The 17,862-nt window shown below is 41.4% G+C and overlaps 2 protein-coding genes across 2 annotated transcripts; one reads left to right on the plus strand and one right to left on the minus strand.

The window, feature by feature from the left end:
* Positions 1–161: 161 nt before the first annotated feature.
* LOC105395113 (serine/threonine-protein kinase TBK1) lies at positions 162–17,837 on the minus strand. The gene is made up of 9 exons (XM_048627595.1): positions 16,862–17,837; positions 16,541–16,768; positions 10,592–10,727; positions 8,410–8,561; positions 7,950–8,174; positions 4,350–4,561; positions 2,719–2,898; positions 1,878–2,004; positions 162–1,227 (listed from the first exon to the last, which is right to left on the minus strand). The coding sequence occupies exons 1-9, from the start codon at positions 17,606–17,608 to the stop codon at positions 1,021–1,023; spliced, it is 2,214 nt and encodes a 737-aa protein (XP_048483552.1). The 5' UTR covers positions 17,609–17,837; the 3' UTR covers positions 162–1,020.
* On the plus strand, positions 8,797–10,255 carry LOC105395110 (transcription initiation factor TFIID subunit 7). The gene has a single exon (XM_011567036.3). It carries the CDS (start codon positions 8,941–8,943, stop codon positions 10,153–10,155), a length of 1,215 nt encoding a protein of 404 aa, XP_011565338.1. The 5' UTR covers positions 8,797–8,940; the 3' UTR covers positions 10,156–10,255.
* Positions 17,838–17,862: the final 25 nt, after the last annotated feature.

Here is a 17,862-nt window from a genome sequence, read left to right on the forward strand (position 1 = left end):
ATGATCTCTCAGAATTCACAAAATATTATTTATGAGTCTCTCCTAGGTAGTTACTTATAATCAAACCTGATTTAGTTATTTACTATTAAATTATGTTTTAATGTACCTATATACATTCCCAAAATATTAGTGAATCTGTAATATAAAAAAACTACAATGTATTAAATTCAAAGATTTTATTTCTAAGTATTTTAAATTCATGATGTCTTTTTTCTTTTAAATGTAATTTTTATTACAGTTTTTTTACTAGCACCTAAGTTTTGTTTATAATATAAGAAATTGTTACATTTATGTACAGTATTTTAATAATTAAATCGACTGAACAAACACATCTAGCTTACTAACATTATTTTTACAAAATAAAAGTATAAATCTGAGTAAGAATGTAAACAGTAGAGATCGAAGTTTGGAAATACTGCCTCTGGGCTACCAGTCAACTATTATACTATTAACAATATAAAATAATGAATAATGTAAACTTTTGCAATCTACAATTGATATGTGATACAATATAGCCTATCCTGAAACAACCAAACGATAGATCTATGAACATAAAATAACGGAAATTCAAATTCAAGTTTGGTTGCTTTAGCCCCAATAACCTACATGAATGAAGTCATACAATCACGAGACACTGCACGAATGTTTTTGCCGCCCCCCGCCCCCGGCGGGTGATGGGCGCGCGGGCTCCAGGCTGCCGCGGCGCCCCGCGCCCTCGTAGATCACCGTTTTCTTGCCCGAGTCCAGCGAGCTCAGCGCCCCCGAGCTGTCCGCCCCCAAGCTGTCGGACCCTCCGCTTAGCGCCCCCGAGCTCAACGCCCCTTCACTGAGCGACGACGGCGTTGTGTCATCCACATACATGGACTCGCCCGCGCCCTTGTTACTCACAAACTCCTTGTAACTCACCGAGTCCATCAAATACTCTTCATTGAAGAAGCTCGCGTCACAGTTCCCGTTATACATGTCTATATCGCACACACTGTTTAAACTACCACTGGGTGGGTCCGGTGGTGTTGATTGCTAAGAGTGCAGTTGCTCGGTGAGGGCGGTGAGGCGGTGGAGTAGGGCGGAGTGGGAGGCCACGGCGGCGGCCACGTCGTCCTGGGCGGCCAGCAGCGCGCGCACGCCCGCCCCCGCCGCGCCCACGCCCGGGGCGGGAGCGCGCCCACGAGGCGCCGCCGCCGCCGCCTCCCGGCTGGGGGCGCTCTCCGACTTTGATGCTGCTAGCTGTGGGGGGTTGAATATCAGGTTACTTATACACTCATAAACAATAGTTGTTCGGTACCGACGAACACTTTAATAATTGTATGTGGGTAGGTTCTTATATTTGTATGTGGGTAGGTTCTTTTATTTTTGACAGCCTACTCAGTCGTTGGCAGCCTCTCGTCGGGTTATCTGCTCTTGTATTTCGGCGCGGTCTCGATATTCGCAATATTTGTATTTTCGGTTAAATATTACCAGCTGATATTAGGCATTATATTTGTGTATATGATTATAAGTGGACATGTGAATTTGTGTGTGAGAACCTCAAGATTAAAACGGATTACTCAAGCATCGGGAGGGCCCTCCACGCCGAGCTTTGGACCTTGAACCTTCACGTGAGCAAAAACCTATATAATATTTATTTTATTAAATATATTTATCCAACAATAGTTAAGGTGACTTTTGAATAGAAATGGCAGGTGGATTTTTTTAATTGCTCGTCAGTCTATTATAAACGCAAAAGTTAGTAAAGTATGGATAGATATCTAGATTTTTATTATTCTGTCACGGAAAAGTACTGAATGGTTTTTGATGGAATATGGTAGGCAGTAATGTATGAATATATATTTGTAATTATAATTTAATAAATATTTGGCGTATGTGGAGGCACTCACGAGTCCCTTGGCGCGCTGCTCGGCGGCCTGCAGGCGCGCGGCCAGCGCCAGCAGCCGCAGCTCCGCCTGCGCCACGTCCTTGTCCAGGATCTGCGTCTGCAGCGACACCGTCTGCGCCACCTTGTACCTGCACACACACACACGAACATAATTATTTGGCATAGTGGAGGTGGCATGTTGTTCCAGCGCTTTACTGTCGATTATTTAAAGCTGCGTTGGATCAAAAGTTATTGTCGCTTAAAGCTTTTTTGTTTTCCCCCTTCGTAACACTTTCTTAATGTTTCAACTATTTTGAAGAACTGTGTCTAAATTAAGTTAAATATTGCGCATTTAATGATTACAATTAGTTGACTAAGGTGTCACTAATACAAAACAATAAAAAAAGTAATTAAAAAATGGTTAGTTTTTGAACTATTTTGCTTTTAAACATAATTTTTGGCAAAAACTTAAAAAAAAACATAAAACTTAAATAACTCAGAAATGGTTGACTTTCGGATAATGCATTATGGGGTTCAATCGACTGGAAATGCCTTCGTCTACAACCCATTTATAGGAATACATCGACTTACCAATGACCCTGTATACTCGGACTGTACCTCCACATATGCTAGTGGGTACTGAGTGTACTGACCAGCCTCGCCCAGCGTGCTGCTAGTGTGTACTGACCAGTCGGCGGCTAGTGTGTACTGACCAGTCGGCGGCGCCCCGCCTCGCCCAGCGTGCTGCTAGTCTAGTGCTGCTAGTGTGTACTGACCAGTCGGCGGCTAGTGTGTACTGACCAGTCGGCGGCGCCCCGCCTCGCCCAGCGTGCTGCTAGTCTAGTGCTGCTGTGTGTACTGACCAGTCGGCGGCGGCGTCGGCGCGCGCGCGGGCGGCGGGCGCGGCGCGGGCCAGCAGCGCGCGCGCGCGGCGCCCCGCCTCCCCCAGCGTGATGCGCTCCAGCACGTGGAACTGCTCGTCGTTGTACGTGAGTGTGCGCGTGGCGCGGTCGCGCACCAGGTGCTGCCACGAGTCACGCAGTCTGGGGGCAAATACGTTTTTTCTTATTATATATTTTTTTGTTAATTAGGTTTTTCAACAGACACACACATTACATTTACAAAAAGAAAACATCACAATACATGCCACAGTGGGCATCCAATTACAGAAAAACACAGCATTTAAAACACAATCGAGCAAAATGCATACAACACTGACATCCGTGTCTACTACGTATATCGGGAATAAGCCTCACAAACGAAATGTCTATAGCACGAATACCTATGTCAAGTTGTAGAAGTACATATTATACGGATGAGGTAACATGGCAATAGTAACCAAATCACAATTTTTTGTAGATAGGTTATTCGATAGACTGATCATTGTAATTTGTATGAGATTCTGATAAGCGCCCCTGTCGGTAACAAAAGAAAATAATAAAACGCTTACAAATACCAGTGAATCGCCTACCGAAAACCTATGGACAATAATACCCTTCAGTAAAATTTTATCTTTAGTATTTAAAGTCACTTTCATAGTGGGACACCCTGTAAATGACATTAAAATATTCCACTTGATTACCTAGATCTCGTCATATTCAATAATAATTAGTAAGGTGTTAAGAACAAAAAAACAGCACCTTTAAACGCATTATAGACAGTCATGGTTGTACATAATATTTACACACTGACAAAGGACCTCATTTTGTAAGTACGAATATTAAACATGATTTAGATACAGCCATACATGAGTTTACGGCGCTAAGGCTGTGAACATAATTAATTAATACACTAAATGCTACATTACTATGATGAATAATAACTATAAATAAGTATAACAAAAACCATCCACTTGAGCATTTCCTTTTGACTAAGATGTGTCATCAGTTCCTACAATGGCCGCTAGATGGAGCTGTCGTCGCCGCTCTACATCGCGGTATGGTTTGGTTTACGGAAACTTACATAGGTCTTGGATATCCACTGAGCAAATTTCACACTGATGAAAAGCCATTTGGAGTACAATAACAATGGCTTTTCATCAGTGTGAATTAAACGACTAATTTAGATTCAACAACTGCTTGGTTGCGCAATTTGCGTATTTTTAGCTTATTTGAGATTTATGTGGGCCCAACCTATATGAGTAACGAGAGTTGTCATGTTAATTTTAAAACGTGATCTGGTAAGTATATTTTTTTGTTCAATATTTTAAAGAGGGTATGTTTGAAAAAAAAAGACACAATCATGAACAAAAAACGCACGTGTTTAAACGAATGGCATTCACACAAAACGTGATTTGGAAAATATTTTGACAAGAGGGTATGTTTGAAAAAAAAACACAATCATGAACAAAAATCGCACGTGTTTGTACGAATATCATTTTTATATTTGCGTTTGATCATAGTAAACGAGCAAATAATTTCCGCATAATTTGAAAAGAGGGTATGTTTGAAAATATCCATAACATCACACTACACATTTACTGAACCCCACTAACCTCTCAACAAGCGTCCTCGCTTTAATATGCAGCCTGGTGGCGTGGGGGCAGGGGGCAGCGCGCGCGGCGGCGTCCCACTCAGCCCGCAGCGCGCCGCCGGCCGCGTGGCGCGCCAGCAGCGCCGCCGCCGCCGCCCGCAGCGCGCCCGCCTCGCCCGCCACCAGCCCCGCCGCCGCCGACCAGCTCTCCACGCCGCCGTCTGATCCGCCCGACTGTAGAGGGGCATAGGACATGTACAGTCAGCTGCATAAGTAGCTATACACTTTTGTACCTTGTCAATCTGAAACCGCCTATCCGTTCATTGAAATATTGACGGTTTGTCAGTTTGACAAGGTACAGAAGTGTATAACGACTTATGCAGCTGACCGTACCTAGATCCGATAACATCACCCTCTCGGCTGACTATAGGGTACTTCGACCAAGGGGTAATGAACCTGAGGTTTATATTTACCACATTATACAATACTGTAAATGAAAGTAGCTTGAATTTGTAATTTTTATTAGATTTCATTGATTTTATCTTCTGTGGTGCAGCAAAATTACATTGAAATACACTTACATATGCTTATGCACATACAGGGTTATTGGTAAGTAGACCGGATCCTTTCAGGAGGTGATAGAGGAAGGCATTTCCAGTCGATTGAACCCAATAATGCATTACTCGTATCCTAAACTTAACCATTTCTAAGATATTTAATATTTAAGGTTTTTTTAATTTTTTGCCAAAATTTTATGCTTAAAACCGAAAATAAAAAAAACTAGCCACATTTCAATAATTTTTTTGGTTGTTTTGCATAAGTAACACCTTAATAAACTAATTAAAATAATCAAATGTGCATTATTCCACTTAAATTAGACATAATACCTCAAAATAGTTAAACATTTTGAAAAAATATTTAACTATTTAACACCAAGATATGGCCAAAACAACCAGAGAAAGCGGAGAAAACTGAGCAGGGGTTTCCATACTAAAGTTAACAGGACTGAAAACAATCACACTTTTTACCTTTAAATTGGGCTAATTTTGTTAGTTTTCCTGTTGAATTTTGTCCGTCTGTGCTGGTTGTTTTGGCCATATCTTGGTGATACCTTAATCGATTTGATATTGAATTATCTTGTTTGAAAGCTTATTAGTTGACCATGTTTTTAAGCTGAAGTGCAGAAAAAAATGTCATATAAAAATCTTTTTTTATTTAATTTATTTGTTTTTGCGTTTTGAATATTTTTTCAAAATGTTTAACTATTTTGAGGTATTATGTCTAATTTAAGTCAAATAGTGCACATTTGATTATTTTAATTAGTTTATTAAGGTGTTACTTATGCAAAACAACCAAAAAATTATTGAAATGTGGCTAGTTTTTTTTATTTTCGGTTTTAAGCATAAAATTTTGGCAAAAAAATAAAAAAAAACCTTAAATATTAAATATCTTAGAAATGGTTAAGTTTAGGATAATGCATTATTGGGTTCAATCGACTGGAAATGCCTTCCTCTATCACCTCCTGAAAGGATCCGGTCTACTTACCAATAACCCTGTATATCCATCAATATGAGAATCTTAAAACATTGCTAACTATATTCGTCGAAATATAATAGGCCCGTTTGGACAGCTAAGGTGAGTCGGGGCAAGCGCGCCTACGGGGTAAGAGCGCCCCCCCATATTATCTCAAAAACTACTGATGTGGGACTCTTAACGACATCTTACATCCATGGAACAAATCAAATGAAGTTCCGGGTTTAAATCACAGATGGCTCTGCTTGCTCTAATTTGAGATAATGGACATTCTATTTTTAGTGTCATTTTAACATCAATTACGAGATGAGCACGTGTTACAAATCCATTAAAATCTCAGAAAATCATCAGTGTTTGGGGAAACTAATAAGGTGAGTGTATAATTTAAAAGATTTCCTTTAAATCCTTACTTGTATTTTTCTTTTTAGTAGCGAAATTAATAATTTTCTAGCCAATTATAAATCTTAACCTAAAAATTTTCGAGAGGGGTAAGTGCGCCTGAGTACTAGGACCAGCCATTTTTATATGGCGCATTTGCCCCAAGGCAGGGGTTACCAACCATAAGGTGGCCGATTATTTCCAAAATTGCCTTTGATATCTTTTTTTATTTATTTAGCCAAATTCATACTGGGCTTGGTAAGTGACTAGTATCACAACTCGAGAACACTTTATGCTAATTTTATAATATAAATTGGTAACCTGCCATAGTATAACTGACTCGGGACTGTCCTTGCGTTTGTAGGGAACATGTATGTTATTGTATTGCAGATTATTGCTCTAAGACCTCGGTAGGTACTGAGTTCTTACCGAATCTTCGGTAAAAATTTGGCTACATACATTTTATTAATTTACAGTGGGGGCCAAGCTAAATGTGACGCTTGCAGTTAAATTTAACTCTTAAATACGACGCATTAATTAAGAACGGTACAAAGTCCAATCTGTTACGCTTAGCTTTTCCCGTACTGTACTAAACTATGTTCAGTTATTAAAGACCCACAATCCAAGTACGGTTCACGTGTTTGGGGGATGTTTCTATAGGTTTGAAATAGGTGTTTTTTTGCATTTGTTTTAGATGGTTCGTAATTACGTTAGAAAAACTGAGGGTCCTTCTTGGTCCAAGGAAACCTTATTTGAAGCAATTGAAGCGGTTCAATCAGGTAGATTATCTGGGTATGAAGCTGCCAAAACATACGATATACCCCGTAAAACAATAATGGATCATGTAAATGGTCGAAGAGGCCAAAAGTCACTCACACAAGGTAGACCCACTGCGTTGTCATCGGAAACGGAGCAAAAATTAGCTGATTGTGTACATGTGATGGAAAAGCTTGGGTTAAAGTTTTTTTTTCCTATTACTGTGATTTGTCATAATTTATGCCAGTATAAAATTTCATCTACACATACATTAAAGTTTTTATCAAAATTCAAAAAGCTACCCACCTATGATTGTTGAGAACCCCTGACTCGAAAGATATGGCGCACTTGCCCCGAATTTCATTTGATGGCCGTAACTTATTTTGTATTGCCATTTTCAAAAATAACCCAAAAGTATTGTGTTTTTTTGTTGACGTTCTTTCAAGTAAATTTGGTGTTTTTCTGCTAAGCATTACTTTTGGCGGTTTATTTTGTGTAGGCGCACTTGCCCCATTTTCAGAGGCAAGTGCGCCTATCTCCATGTTTTTAAAAAACTAGCATTATATCCTAAATTTATCAGTATATTCACTTAATCAACGTAACATTATTATCTCAAATAACCAAAGATTGTAAATTTTATAAATTTACATGTTTAGGTCAGTAAATAGAGAAGATATATTGAGTTGAATTCATCTATGAAAAAACTATGGCGCGCTTGCCCCGACTCACGGTACACAAATTTGCTATTTACTCTTGATTTACTTGATGAAATACATAAAAAGACAGATAATCTGGCTTATTATTTAACGTCCGAAAGAAAAAAGAACTTTTAAAGCACCTACAGTTACTTATTCTTTAGATTTTTCATGATTTAGGTTTGACACCAGCTGTCATCCCATACATTTTAAAACGGTCCAAACGGGCCTATTATATTTCGACGAGTATAACTAGTTACCTGCGCTTGCATCATCTTGACCGCCTGCGCTGCCAGATCGAGCGCTCTGGCCGCGTCGTGCGCGCGCTCGGCGTGAGCATGCAGCGCCTCGGCCCGCGCGCCCAGCGCCGCCAGCCGCGTGCCCAGCAGCGCGCCCCAGCGCCGCACCGCGCCCGACAGCAGCACGGACGCCAGGCACAGCGCCTCCACGCGCCGCTTGATCACGTGCCCCACGCTGCACGCCGTCTGTGCGGAACGAGGTTTATTCTAAAGTCTTGTATCCAGGCGAATGAGCGGCTCATTTGGCCGATAGCCACAATATTTAACCCATAACAACTTGATTTGAGACAAATTAGCGGGTTGGTTATCTTATTTTTTAAGTACTTGCAATTTATTTACACAATCAAATACCCTCAAATTATTTATATTTTTACACTAGTCATGATTATGAAGTACAAAATGTACAGCGTGAAGTGCCTACCTTGGCCTGGCTGGCGTCGTTCTCCACGGACACGATGTTGGGGAACACGGGGAACTTGGGGATGTCGGGCTCTGCGCCCATCGTTACATTGTTGTTGTTCTTATTGAACAGCAGCACCGGCTCTTCTAATGTTGTTTCTGGGTAGCTTTTACCTGCAACAACACAGTTTGGTCTTAGCTCTAACCTCAGAATAATTTATTGTGTCGACCGATTTAGCGAAATTCAACTTTTGAACGTAGCTTGTCATTTTGACATTTCTAACCTTGAATCAATCCAACGTGTGAACGCAACTATCCAACGTTTCAAACGTTGAGCTGTAAGCTAGAGGCAAAGAAAATATTATTGGGCGATTGTTGTAAAAAGCGAAGTGATGGCCTGACGCCATCTTTTTTAATTGTTTACGTTCGCTTTCAGCAAAAAGGACGTGAATTTACCAGATTTACCTACAAAATCGGAGATATTATTTTATTTAGCCTATAATTGTGTAAAATTTATGTTTTAATTTACATGTAGTATATTGACAATACCATCATGAGTAGAGACAAGCGAGAGATCGAGTACCCGGTGGAGCTGGAGTCGCAGTTCGTGCTGCGGCTGCCCGAGGAGCCGGCGCGCGTGCTGCGCGAGGTGGTCAAGTCCGGGGAGAACCTCAAGAACCGCCTCACCATCCAGATCGAGAACGACCTGCGCCAGGGCGAGGTGCGCTTCGACCACTGGCTCATGCACGCCAAGATCGTGGACCTGCCCACCATCATCGAGTCCATGAAGACCATCGACAACAAGAGCTTCTACAAGAGCGCCGACATCTGCCAGATGATGATCTGCAAGAGCGAGCCCGACCAGCCCGCGCCCGAGGAGGAGTCGCCCGCCAAGAACAAGAAGAAGGACCCGTACAAGGTGGACAAGAAGTTCCTGCACCCGCACGGCGTCACGCCGCCCACCAAGAACGTGCGCAAGCGCCGCTTCCGCAAGACGCTCAAGAAGAAGTACGTGGAGGCGCCCGAGATAGAGAAGGAGGTGAAGCGCCTGCTGCGCGCCGACAACGAGGCCGTCAACGTCACCTGGGAGGTCATCAAGGAGGAGGAGGACAACCCCAAGCCGGACGCCGGGCCCTCCAAGAACACCAAGGCTGAGAAGAAAGCCAAAGCTGAGAGGAATGTCAAGAGAGAGTCTATGTCCATGTCAATGTCTTCCAACCCTGAGTCCTCCAATGTGGTGGACATCTTTGGAGGAGCAGTCAGTGACAGTGACCTGGAGGATGACAACATCAATGTTGACATGGATGACAGTCGCCTGTCAGCCTATGACAGTAGAATGTCCGACTCAAACTCCATGCCGGGCAGAAACACACAAAACAAAGACATGCCAACACAGTTCAGGCCTGAGATGTTTCCACCTCGTCATACACCTAACAAGCCTACTTCAGCTGGCCACAGCAGGTCGGCGACGCCGGCGGGTCACTCGGGGCTGTCCAAGAGCGGCATGCTGTCCAGCGAGGAGGACAGCGAGTTCCGCGACAGCAACATGTCCAAGGACAACATGGAGTTCCGGCTGGAGCAGCTGCGCACGGAGCTGGAGGAGCTCAAGCAGCGCCGCCAGCGCACGCAGCACGAGATCTCCGGCATGGAGAACCTGGCGCTGAGGCAGAGGTTCCAGGACATCCTGCACACGCTCAACCAGGACATCATGTACAAGGAGATGGAGTACCAAGGCCTGCTCACGCTACACAACTCAGACGACATATAGCATTAGGAGATCACTAGGGTTTAGGTGTAGTTTAGTATGTTTATATTTAATTAACTACTTATTATTAATGTTGGCTGAAAATATAACATTCATAAACAAACCACTGTCCATTTCATTTCTTCTTCCCAAGAGGTGAGAAGAGAGAAATGATAGTAGGTAGTATTCTATTCTTGTTTTGTATGTTAGTAGGTAGTATATCTGCAGGGTATTACAAAAGTGGTATCAGTATAGCTGATTCAGCTATTCCAGGACTCAAAAATCATATGACCTACTACTGGCCAAACAAGTTTCCAAGAAGAAGCAAATCTATTTTGTTCATATTTAAATTTTCCGAATGCCCCCTGAGTTACCCCCTTTTGGCGCACTATACCCTCTTTTTTAACACCCTATAAATTCCACGTGGACCAGCCACATGGTCCGCAGCTGTCTCACTCACCGGGAGTGTTCTCGGTCACCTCGGCCAGCAGCAGGCGCTCCTTGTACAGCAGGATCTGGCTCTCCGCCACCACGCTGGTCTGCGTGCAGATGTAGTTCTGTAGGTGACTGTACTTCTCCTCGGGCTTCAGGAATATCTGTGGAGGGGCACTTGAAGAGTTAGCATGGAGAAGGTCTATATAAAGTTGCTGAGTGGGTAGATGACAAATCAGATGCGATGTCTACCCTATTAATCCTATTATAGAAAGAAGGCACAATATTTAATTCGAATAGCCCATTTACATTCGCGTACGAGTTGCGAGTCGAGTGTGAGTGAACAGACGCTCGTGGCTCGCCTCGTCCCTGGCGGCGCTCGCATCCGGAGCGGTTTTTGGGCGCGAGTCAAAAGGCACTGACCGCACTGAGCAATGACTATGAGCACGCCGCGAGTGTGTAAACACAAGCTCGTCAAACGGCCGACTCACGCAAGCTCGGAGCCGAGCCACGAGACGAGGCGCGAGTTTAAATCTGATATAAAGGGCCGCTGATGGTCTATACACTTCCTAGAAAGAGAGCTGCTTTCAGCACAGATACGGCCTTTACACTTCCGTCCCTCGCCTCGTGGCTCGCTTAGTCCTTCGTGCGAGGCTCGCGTTGATCGATGGTAAACATAGAACAGCGCGGACTCGAAAATCGGTAAATGAGTTGCCTGTTTACACTCGCGTGCCGAGTTCAGTGGTCTTTGAGCTAGCCACCATAGGTCCTTTGATTCGTGCCCCAAAAACCGCTCCGGACGCTATAGACGAGCGCCGGTTCACACTCACACCTCGCCCCTCGCCTCGCGACAGGTACGCGAAAAAGGGCTATGATTAAGTATATAGTAACCAGCCATGATAAAGTAGGTAAGTGATAAAAAAATATTATAGGAGGATTATATGACTACAGACAGACTGGGACAGCATAGGGTTGAATTTTTAGTTTTATAAGAATAGCTGAATGTTGGTTGATCTACATACTGAAGTTAAGTACAATACATAACAGATTATGTTTAAAATTACTGATTTCAAGGATAACTAAACTATCTACCTACCACTTCAATTATAATCATATCATGGCCATTGCTCAGACAATGATTAGAACAAGTGAGACTTTCAATACAACAATAGCGCAATGTAGGTCACACTCAGCACTTGTTGCACAACTAGCGTGCACAGCAGTGGTGCAGTGCAGACAGTTGGGGTTTTTGTCAAAAAGGACGATAAGGAAACTTCCGGTACTATATATATAAAGGATGCTACGGCCCTAAAAGAACTTTAAGCTTAGTTTAATGTTTTTAGATAATTTTTATGCTGTACATTTCCCCTCTTATAAATATGTTGATGTTACTGCTTATTTTAAAACCTAAATTCTTATTATTTTTTATAATATATACAGGACTTGTTTGTGTGTTTAACTGTATCTGTGATGTGTTTCGCACTGCATTGATAATGGCTACAGAGATAATAATGGTTGCGTACGTACATACCTATAATGCAGAAGTATTGTGTAACGAGATGTATTGTTTTTATTTTGTTTTAATCGTATTACTTCTTATTTTTCTATATTCACTAAATCTGTTTTACTGTAATTTTAATTTAAATGTGTGTAAATTATTCACAAAAGTGGTTAAAAAACATTATTTGAACGTTGTACCAATAAATTTCGAACTTTTTTACTTTTGTTCATCCAACTCAGTAATAATTAATTATAGTCTGTTATTTATTTTTTACTCAATTGATCTATTTTTATACCGATTTTATCTTTTATCCATTTTAATAAATTATTACATATATTATATGCATTGTATTTATGTCTTATGGTTTTGTCTTTTGTGCGTTGCTATAGTTTATGGCTATTCCAAGTTCATATACGATGACTAAAAAGAAGGACAGACACTTGAAACTAGCACTTTTAAATGTTAGGTCACTAAATACTGGACAACACGAGCTGATAGTAACGGTTGAAAAACATAAACCTGATATACTCGCGCTTAATGAAACCTGGTTGAAAGAAGGACAGGATTTTTGTGCTCCAAAAATTTCAGGTTATACTCTTAAGCTTGCCCCGCGACCTAAGGGAAAGGGTGGAGGTGGAGTGGGGTTCTATATCCGTCAAGGAATTCAGGCGCGAAAAAAACAGCATCCGCTATCAGATCTGGAGCAGATGTGGCTTGAGGTGACGGTGCCCGGCGCGGGTCGCGTGGCAGTAGGTACTGCGTACCGGCCCGAATCGGGACTGAAGACAGGTTGTGCAATCGATGCCCTCAGTGAGGCGGTGAGTACCTTTAATCAATACAACCATATTTTCATTTTGACTGATTTCAATGTTGATTTGCTATTGCCGGAAAAAAATCCAGCCCCAGAATTGTTGTCATTTCTAGACCAGCAAAATTTATACCAACTTGTGCAAGAACCAACCAGAGTTACTGACTCAACCGCCACACTCCTCGACTTAATTATCACAGACAGTCCTGAGATATGTCGTAACGTCACTGTTTGTCATAATAAAGATTTAAGTGACCACGCTACGGTGACCGTTGAGCTCTTAATTAAAAAACCTAAAGATACTCCGCACTTTATTGTTACTAGGTCATTAAATAAAATTCTGCCTGATAACTTTTTTTCTGATCTACACTCATTGCCCTGGTGGGATATTACTAGAATAGAAGAAGTTGACGATATGATTAACCGCTTCAATGAATTAATGCTTCACCTGTTCGACAAACATGCTCCTCTTAAAAAGATTCGCATAAGAAATAAACCACTACCGTGGATCACAGACGTTATAAAGATCATGATGCATCACAGAGATGAGGCACTGGTTAAGGCAATTTCAACAAAATTGGATCATCACCGACAATACTACAAAGATTTAAGAAATTTAGTACACAGTTCAATTAAAAGGGAAAAAAAGGCTTATTACGATTTTTACATAAATAATAATATACATAATCCGAAAAAGATGTGGAGTCACTTAAAGAACTCAACAAATCTAAGTAAACCCAGTCTACCATCTATTCCAAAACATTTAAATAACCCGAACCAAATTAATAACTTTTTTCTCAACGTTCCTTGTAACCTAACTATTGACCAAAATACGTTTGACTATTTTAAAAATAATAAATATTCTACAAATAGTTCAGAATTTAAAATTGAAATATGCACTGACGAGCAAGTGGCGGCCATACTAAAATCCATAGAGACAAATGCAACTGGAACAGATACTCTTTCGGCAGAGATGATTCGGTTAACGCTCTCGATAACACTGCCCATAATTACCTTTATTGTCAATAAATCCATAGCGCTCAAAACCTTTCCCACCGCATGGAAGGCAGCTAAAGTAAGACCTCTACCGAAGAATATCACCGTTGAAGAGTACAAAGACCTACGGCCAATCAGTGTTCTACCAGTTCTGTCAAAGGTAATTGAAAAAGTAGTTTGCAAACAGTTAACCCTATACTTAGAGACTCAACATATCCTACCCAGCATGCAATCTGGTTTCCGAAGCAATCATGGTACAGAGACGGCTCTAGCTCATGTAACTGATGATATAATAACTGAGTCAGATACAGGGAAGGGTAGTATTTTGGTTCTTTTGGACTTTTCTAGAGCTTTCGACTGTATTGATACTGGTCTGCTCCTTTCAAAAATGAGCTATTACGGCATTTCCTCGACAACCTGTGAGTGGTTTCGATCATACTTGTCCGAAAGAACGCAGTACGTAGAAACAGTTGATGAGGACGGCAACATACAGGGATCAAAAATGCAGACAGTACCTAGAGGCTGCCCTCAGGGTTCTATTTTGAGTCCTCTGCTGTTTGTACTGTATACTGCCGATTTGATCAAATGTATTAAGCACTGCAAAGTACATCTTTATGCAGACGACACTCAGTTGTATTATTCTTTCAACTCTAAAAACATTAATGAAGCTATTATTAAAATTAACGAAGATCTGCACGCGATTTTCACTTGGTCTTGTAAAAATTCTTTAGCACTCAATCCGCAAAAATCAAAATTTATGATATTAGGAACTAAACATCAAGTGAACGCTATACATCAGAATAACCCCCAAATATTGATTAATGACATCATCATAGATAAAGTTATGTCAGCCAGAAACTTGGGGCTCCTTATGGATAGTGAACTACGGTATATAGAACATGTAAATTTAAAGATCAGAAACGCGTTTTACAGACTGAAGGTACTATACGGAATCCGTGAATTTATCTCTGAGACGGTACGGGTTTTGCTAGTTGAGTCGTTGGTTTTATCCCTCTTTAACTTTTGTGACGTGGTATATGGACCTAGAATATTTGCGAAAACCGAACGAGCAATACAAAGGGTACAAAACGCATGTGCACGGTTTTGCTATAAGATACCGAAAAGGGCCCATATAACGCCTTTTTTGAATGAAAAGGGCGTTCTTAAAATGGCTGCCCGTAGGAAACTGCATCTAGCCAACCTGGTGCATAAAATCGTTCACACAGAAAGGCCAGCATACCTGTATGACAAATTGAGATGGAAAAAGGAAGCTCACCAATATAATACTCGTAGTAGGGTGCGAAATAATGCATGCATACCACAACATAGGACAGTTGGGTTCAAAGGCGGTTTCAAATACGCTGCTTCAAAAATTTGGAACGACTTACCCCCGCCTCTTCAGAAGAATATGTCACGCATCTCTTTTAAATATAAATTAAAAAATATTTTAAAACAAAAACAAAACTCAGATGCGGCAAGGACATATACTTTTAAAAAATAAAAATGAACCTAACTGATAAAACAGACTGGCTTCAATGACACTGCAAGTTGACTTATAACAATCTACTCTACTTCTAGTTGCGTTTATACATATATGAACAATATTTAATTTAATTCATATTTATAAAACTATAATATTTAATTATTATTATTTATTTGTATATAAAACTATAATATTTATTATAAAGTATTTATTTATATATAAAACTATACCATTTATTATCAAATTAAGCTTGTGTCACTAGTTTAATTAATTTATTAGTATATAATTTAGCACCTAAGTTCAGGGCATACTGAAAACCAGCGCTGCATAGATTATACGAGGTATAACTCGCAGCATTGCTGAGTTTGTCCTTTTGCCACCTTTTAATCCTAAGTTAATTTTTGTATTTGTGTTTTATTGTGTTTTCCCGATTATGTGGCAATAAATGTTATTTTCTTTCTTTTCTTTTCTTTCTCTAATTAAAACATGAAAACAAATATGAAATTTCCTCCTACACAAATTATATCATGATTGATCTACCCTTCATATTAATTGGATTATTTAGTTATCTCATAAATGCAACTGTGTTTTTTCTCTCTGAGCATAGATGTTCTTTTGTAAAAATACAAATAGGATATTTCATTTTTCATCAACTAACACTACAAACAAAATTTGGTACCTATTCTACCTACATATAAATTTTCTTAGTGCATTAGTCTTAAACTGACTTATGGTATACAGTTGTGGGGTACAGCAAAAAACAGCAACATTGAAATACTGCAAAGATTCCAAAATAATGCACTGAGGACCATAGCAAGAGCTCCCTGGTTTACAAAAACGGATGAAGTACATGCTTACCTAGAAATTCCTACTGTGAAAGAGGAAGTTAAGCATCTTACAAAAGCCTACAGAGACAGGGTAACAAATCATGAAAATGAGCTGGCGCGATGTCTAACACAGACAGAAATGACCCGTCGCCTGAAACGAAGCCACATCTGGGACAATTATTCAGTTGAATAAATCTGAATAAATTTCAATGAAGGACAGCCTATCAATGGAGAGGCCAGTTCTGCAAGTGACTCTACCTTTCAAAGAACTGCTTATGGTCCAACGACTGATCGCATGTTAGAAAAATCAAGGAACAAAAAAAAAAAAAAAAATTAGTCTTAAAAATTATGTATACACTAACCTTGATACTCGCAGCTTTGTTGACATGGAACACATAGACAGTGGTGGTGGAGGTGGCAGCCTGCACCTCGGAGAAGAATCTGTCGAAGGTCCAGATGCGGTGCGGGTCCACCTCCAGCAGCCCGGCCAGCAGCGGCGTCACCAGCTTGCGCAGCCCCACTGACAGCTGGCAGTGCGCCGGCAGCTCGCGAGACCACTCTATTGGACCATTCTCTGTTGTTTGTGTACCCTAGGTGCCAAGCAGATTTTTAAATAAAAATATACTCATCAGATTCTAATGTCAACCAAATAAACTTGTAAGATTCTTATAAAAACAACTTACAGCGATAACTCCAGAGGCTTTCTTAGTGGTGATATAGAACATGGTTTCTTTATTTCTTCTCCCTCCATAAGGTCTGAATGGCAACTGTCCAGTGGCCACATGGTACAGGGTGACTCCTATAGACCACAGGTCCACAGTGGCCCCAAAGCTCTTGCCAACAGGCTTGCGCAGCACGGCCCTCTCATACATGTCTGGGTGCAGGTACTCCTCAGTGCCGTACAGTGACACAAACTGCTCCTCCTCCTGCAGCTCTCGGGCTGCTCCAAAGTCTGTGAGTTTGTATGTGGTGGTGCCATCATCATTGATGAACTTCATGATGTTCCCGGGCTTCAGGTCGCGGTGCACGAGGTTGTTGTCACGCAGGTGCTTCATGCCGGCGGTGAGGTGCTCCAGCACCAGCAGGAACTCGTTCTCCTGCAGCCCGTACGTGTTCTCGGGGTCGTCGAGGATGTTGAAGAGGGAGCCCCCGGTGCACAGCTCCATGACGATGACCTTGCCGCGGCCCTCCTGCTCCTCCTCGATGGCCAGCAGCTTCACGATGTTCTCGTGCTTCACCTTCTTCAGCACCTCGAACTCTCGCATCTGCACGTCATGCGGGCGCATGTGGCTCAGCTGGTTGAAGGTCTTCACGGCCACCGGCTCGCCGTTGTTCTTGTTCACGCCCTGGAACACGGCCCCCGTGGCGCCCTTGCCCAGCACGCTCGTCGTGCACCACACGTAGTTCTCGGAGCCCCGTAGGAACGACATTTTCAGACTTACTTGCTAAAGTAAAAGTAAACTTACAAATGAATGTTGCAAATATCGTTTCATGCGTTTCAGGCAGTGCCAATAAATTCCACAGTGAAGATATGTGGATGAGGAATGGTTTCAGGTCATGGCATGTAGATCAAAACGATAAACCAAGCCAATTTTTTGTATTTTGCGGATAATTATTGTTGCCTTCACTTTCGATTTATCAACATTAAAGTGACAGTTTTTTTTTACCAAATAAGTTTACGACC

Source organism: Plutella xylostella, chromosome 19, assembly GCF_932276165.1.
Source record: "Plutella xylostella chromosome 19, ilPluXylo3.1, whole genome shotgun sequence".
Classification (NCBI taxonomy): domain Eukaryota; kingdom Metazoa; phylum Arthropoda; class Insecta; order Lepidoptera; family Plutellidae; genus Plutella; species Plutella xylostella.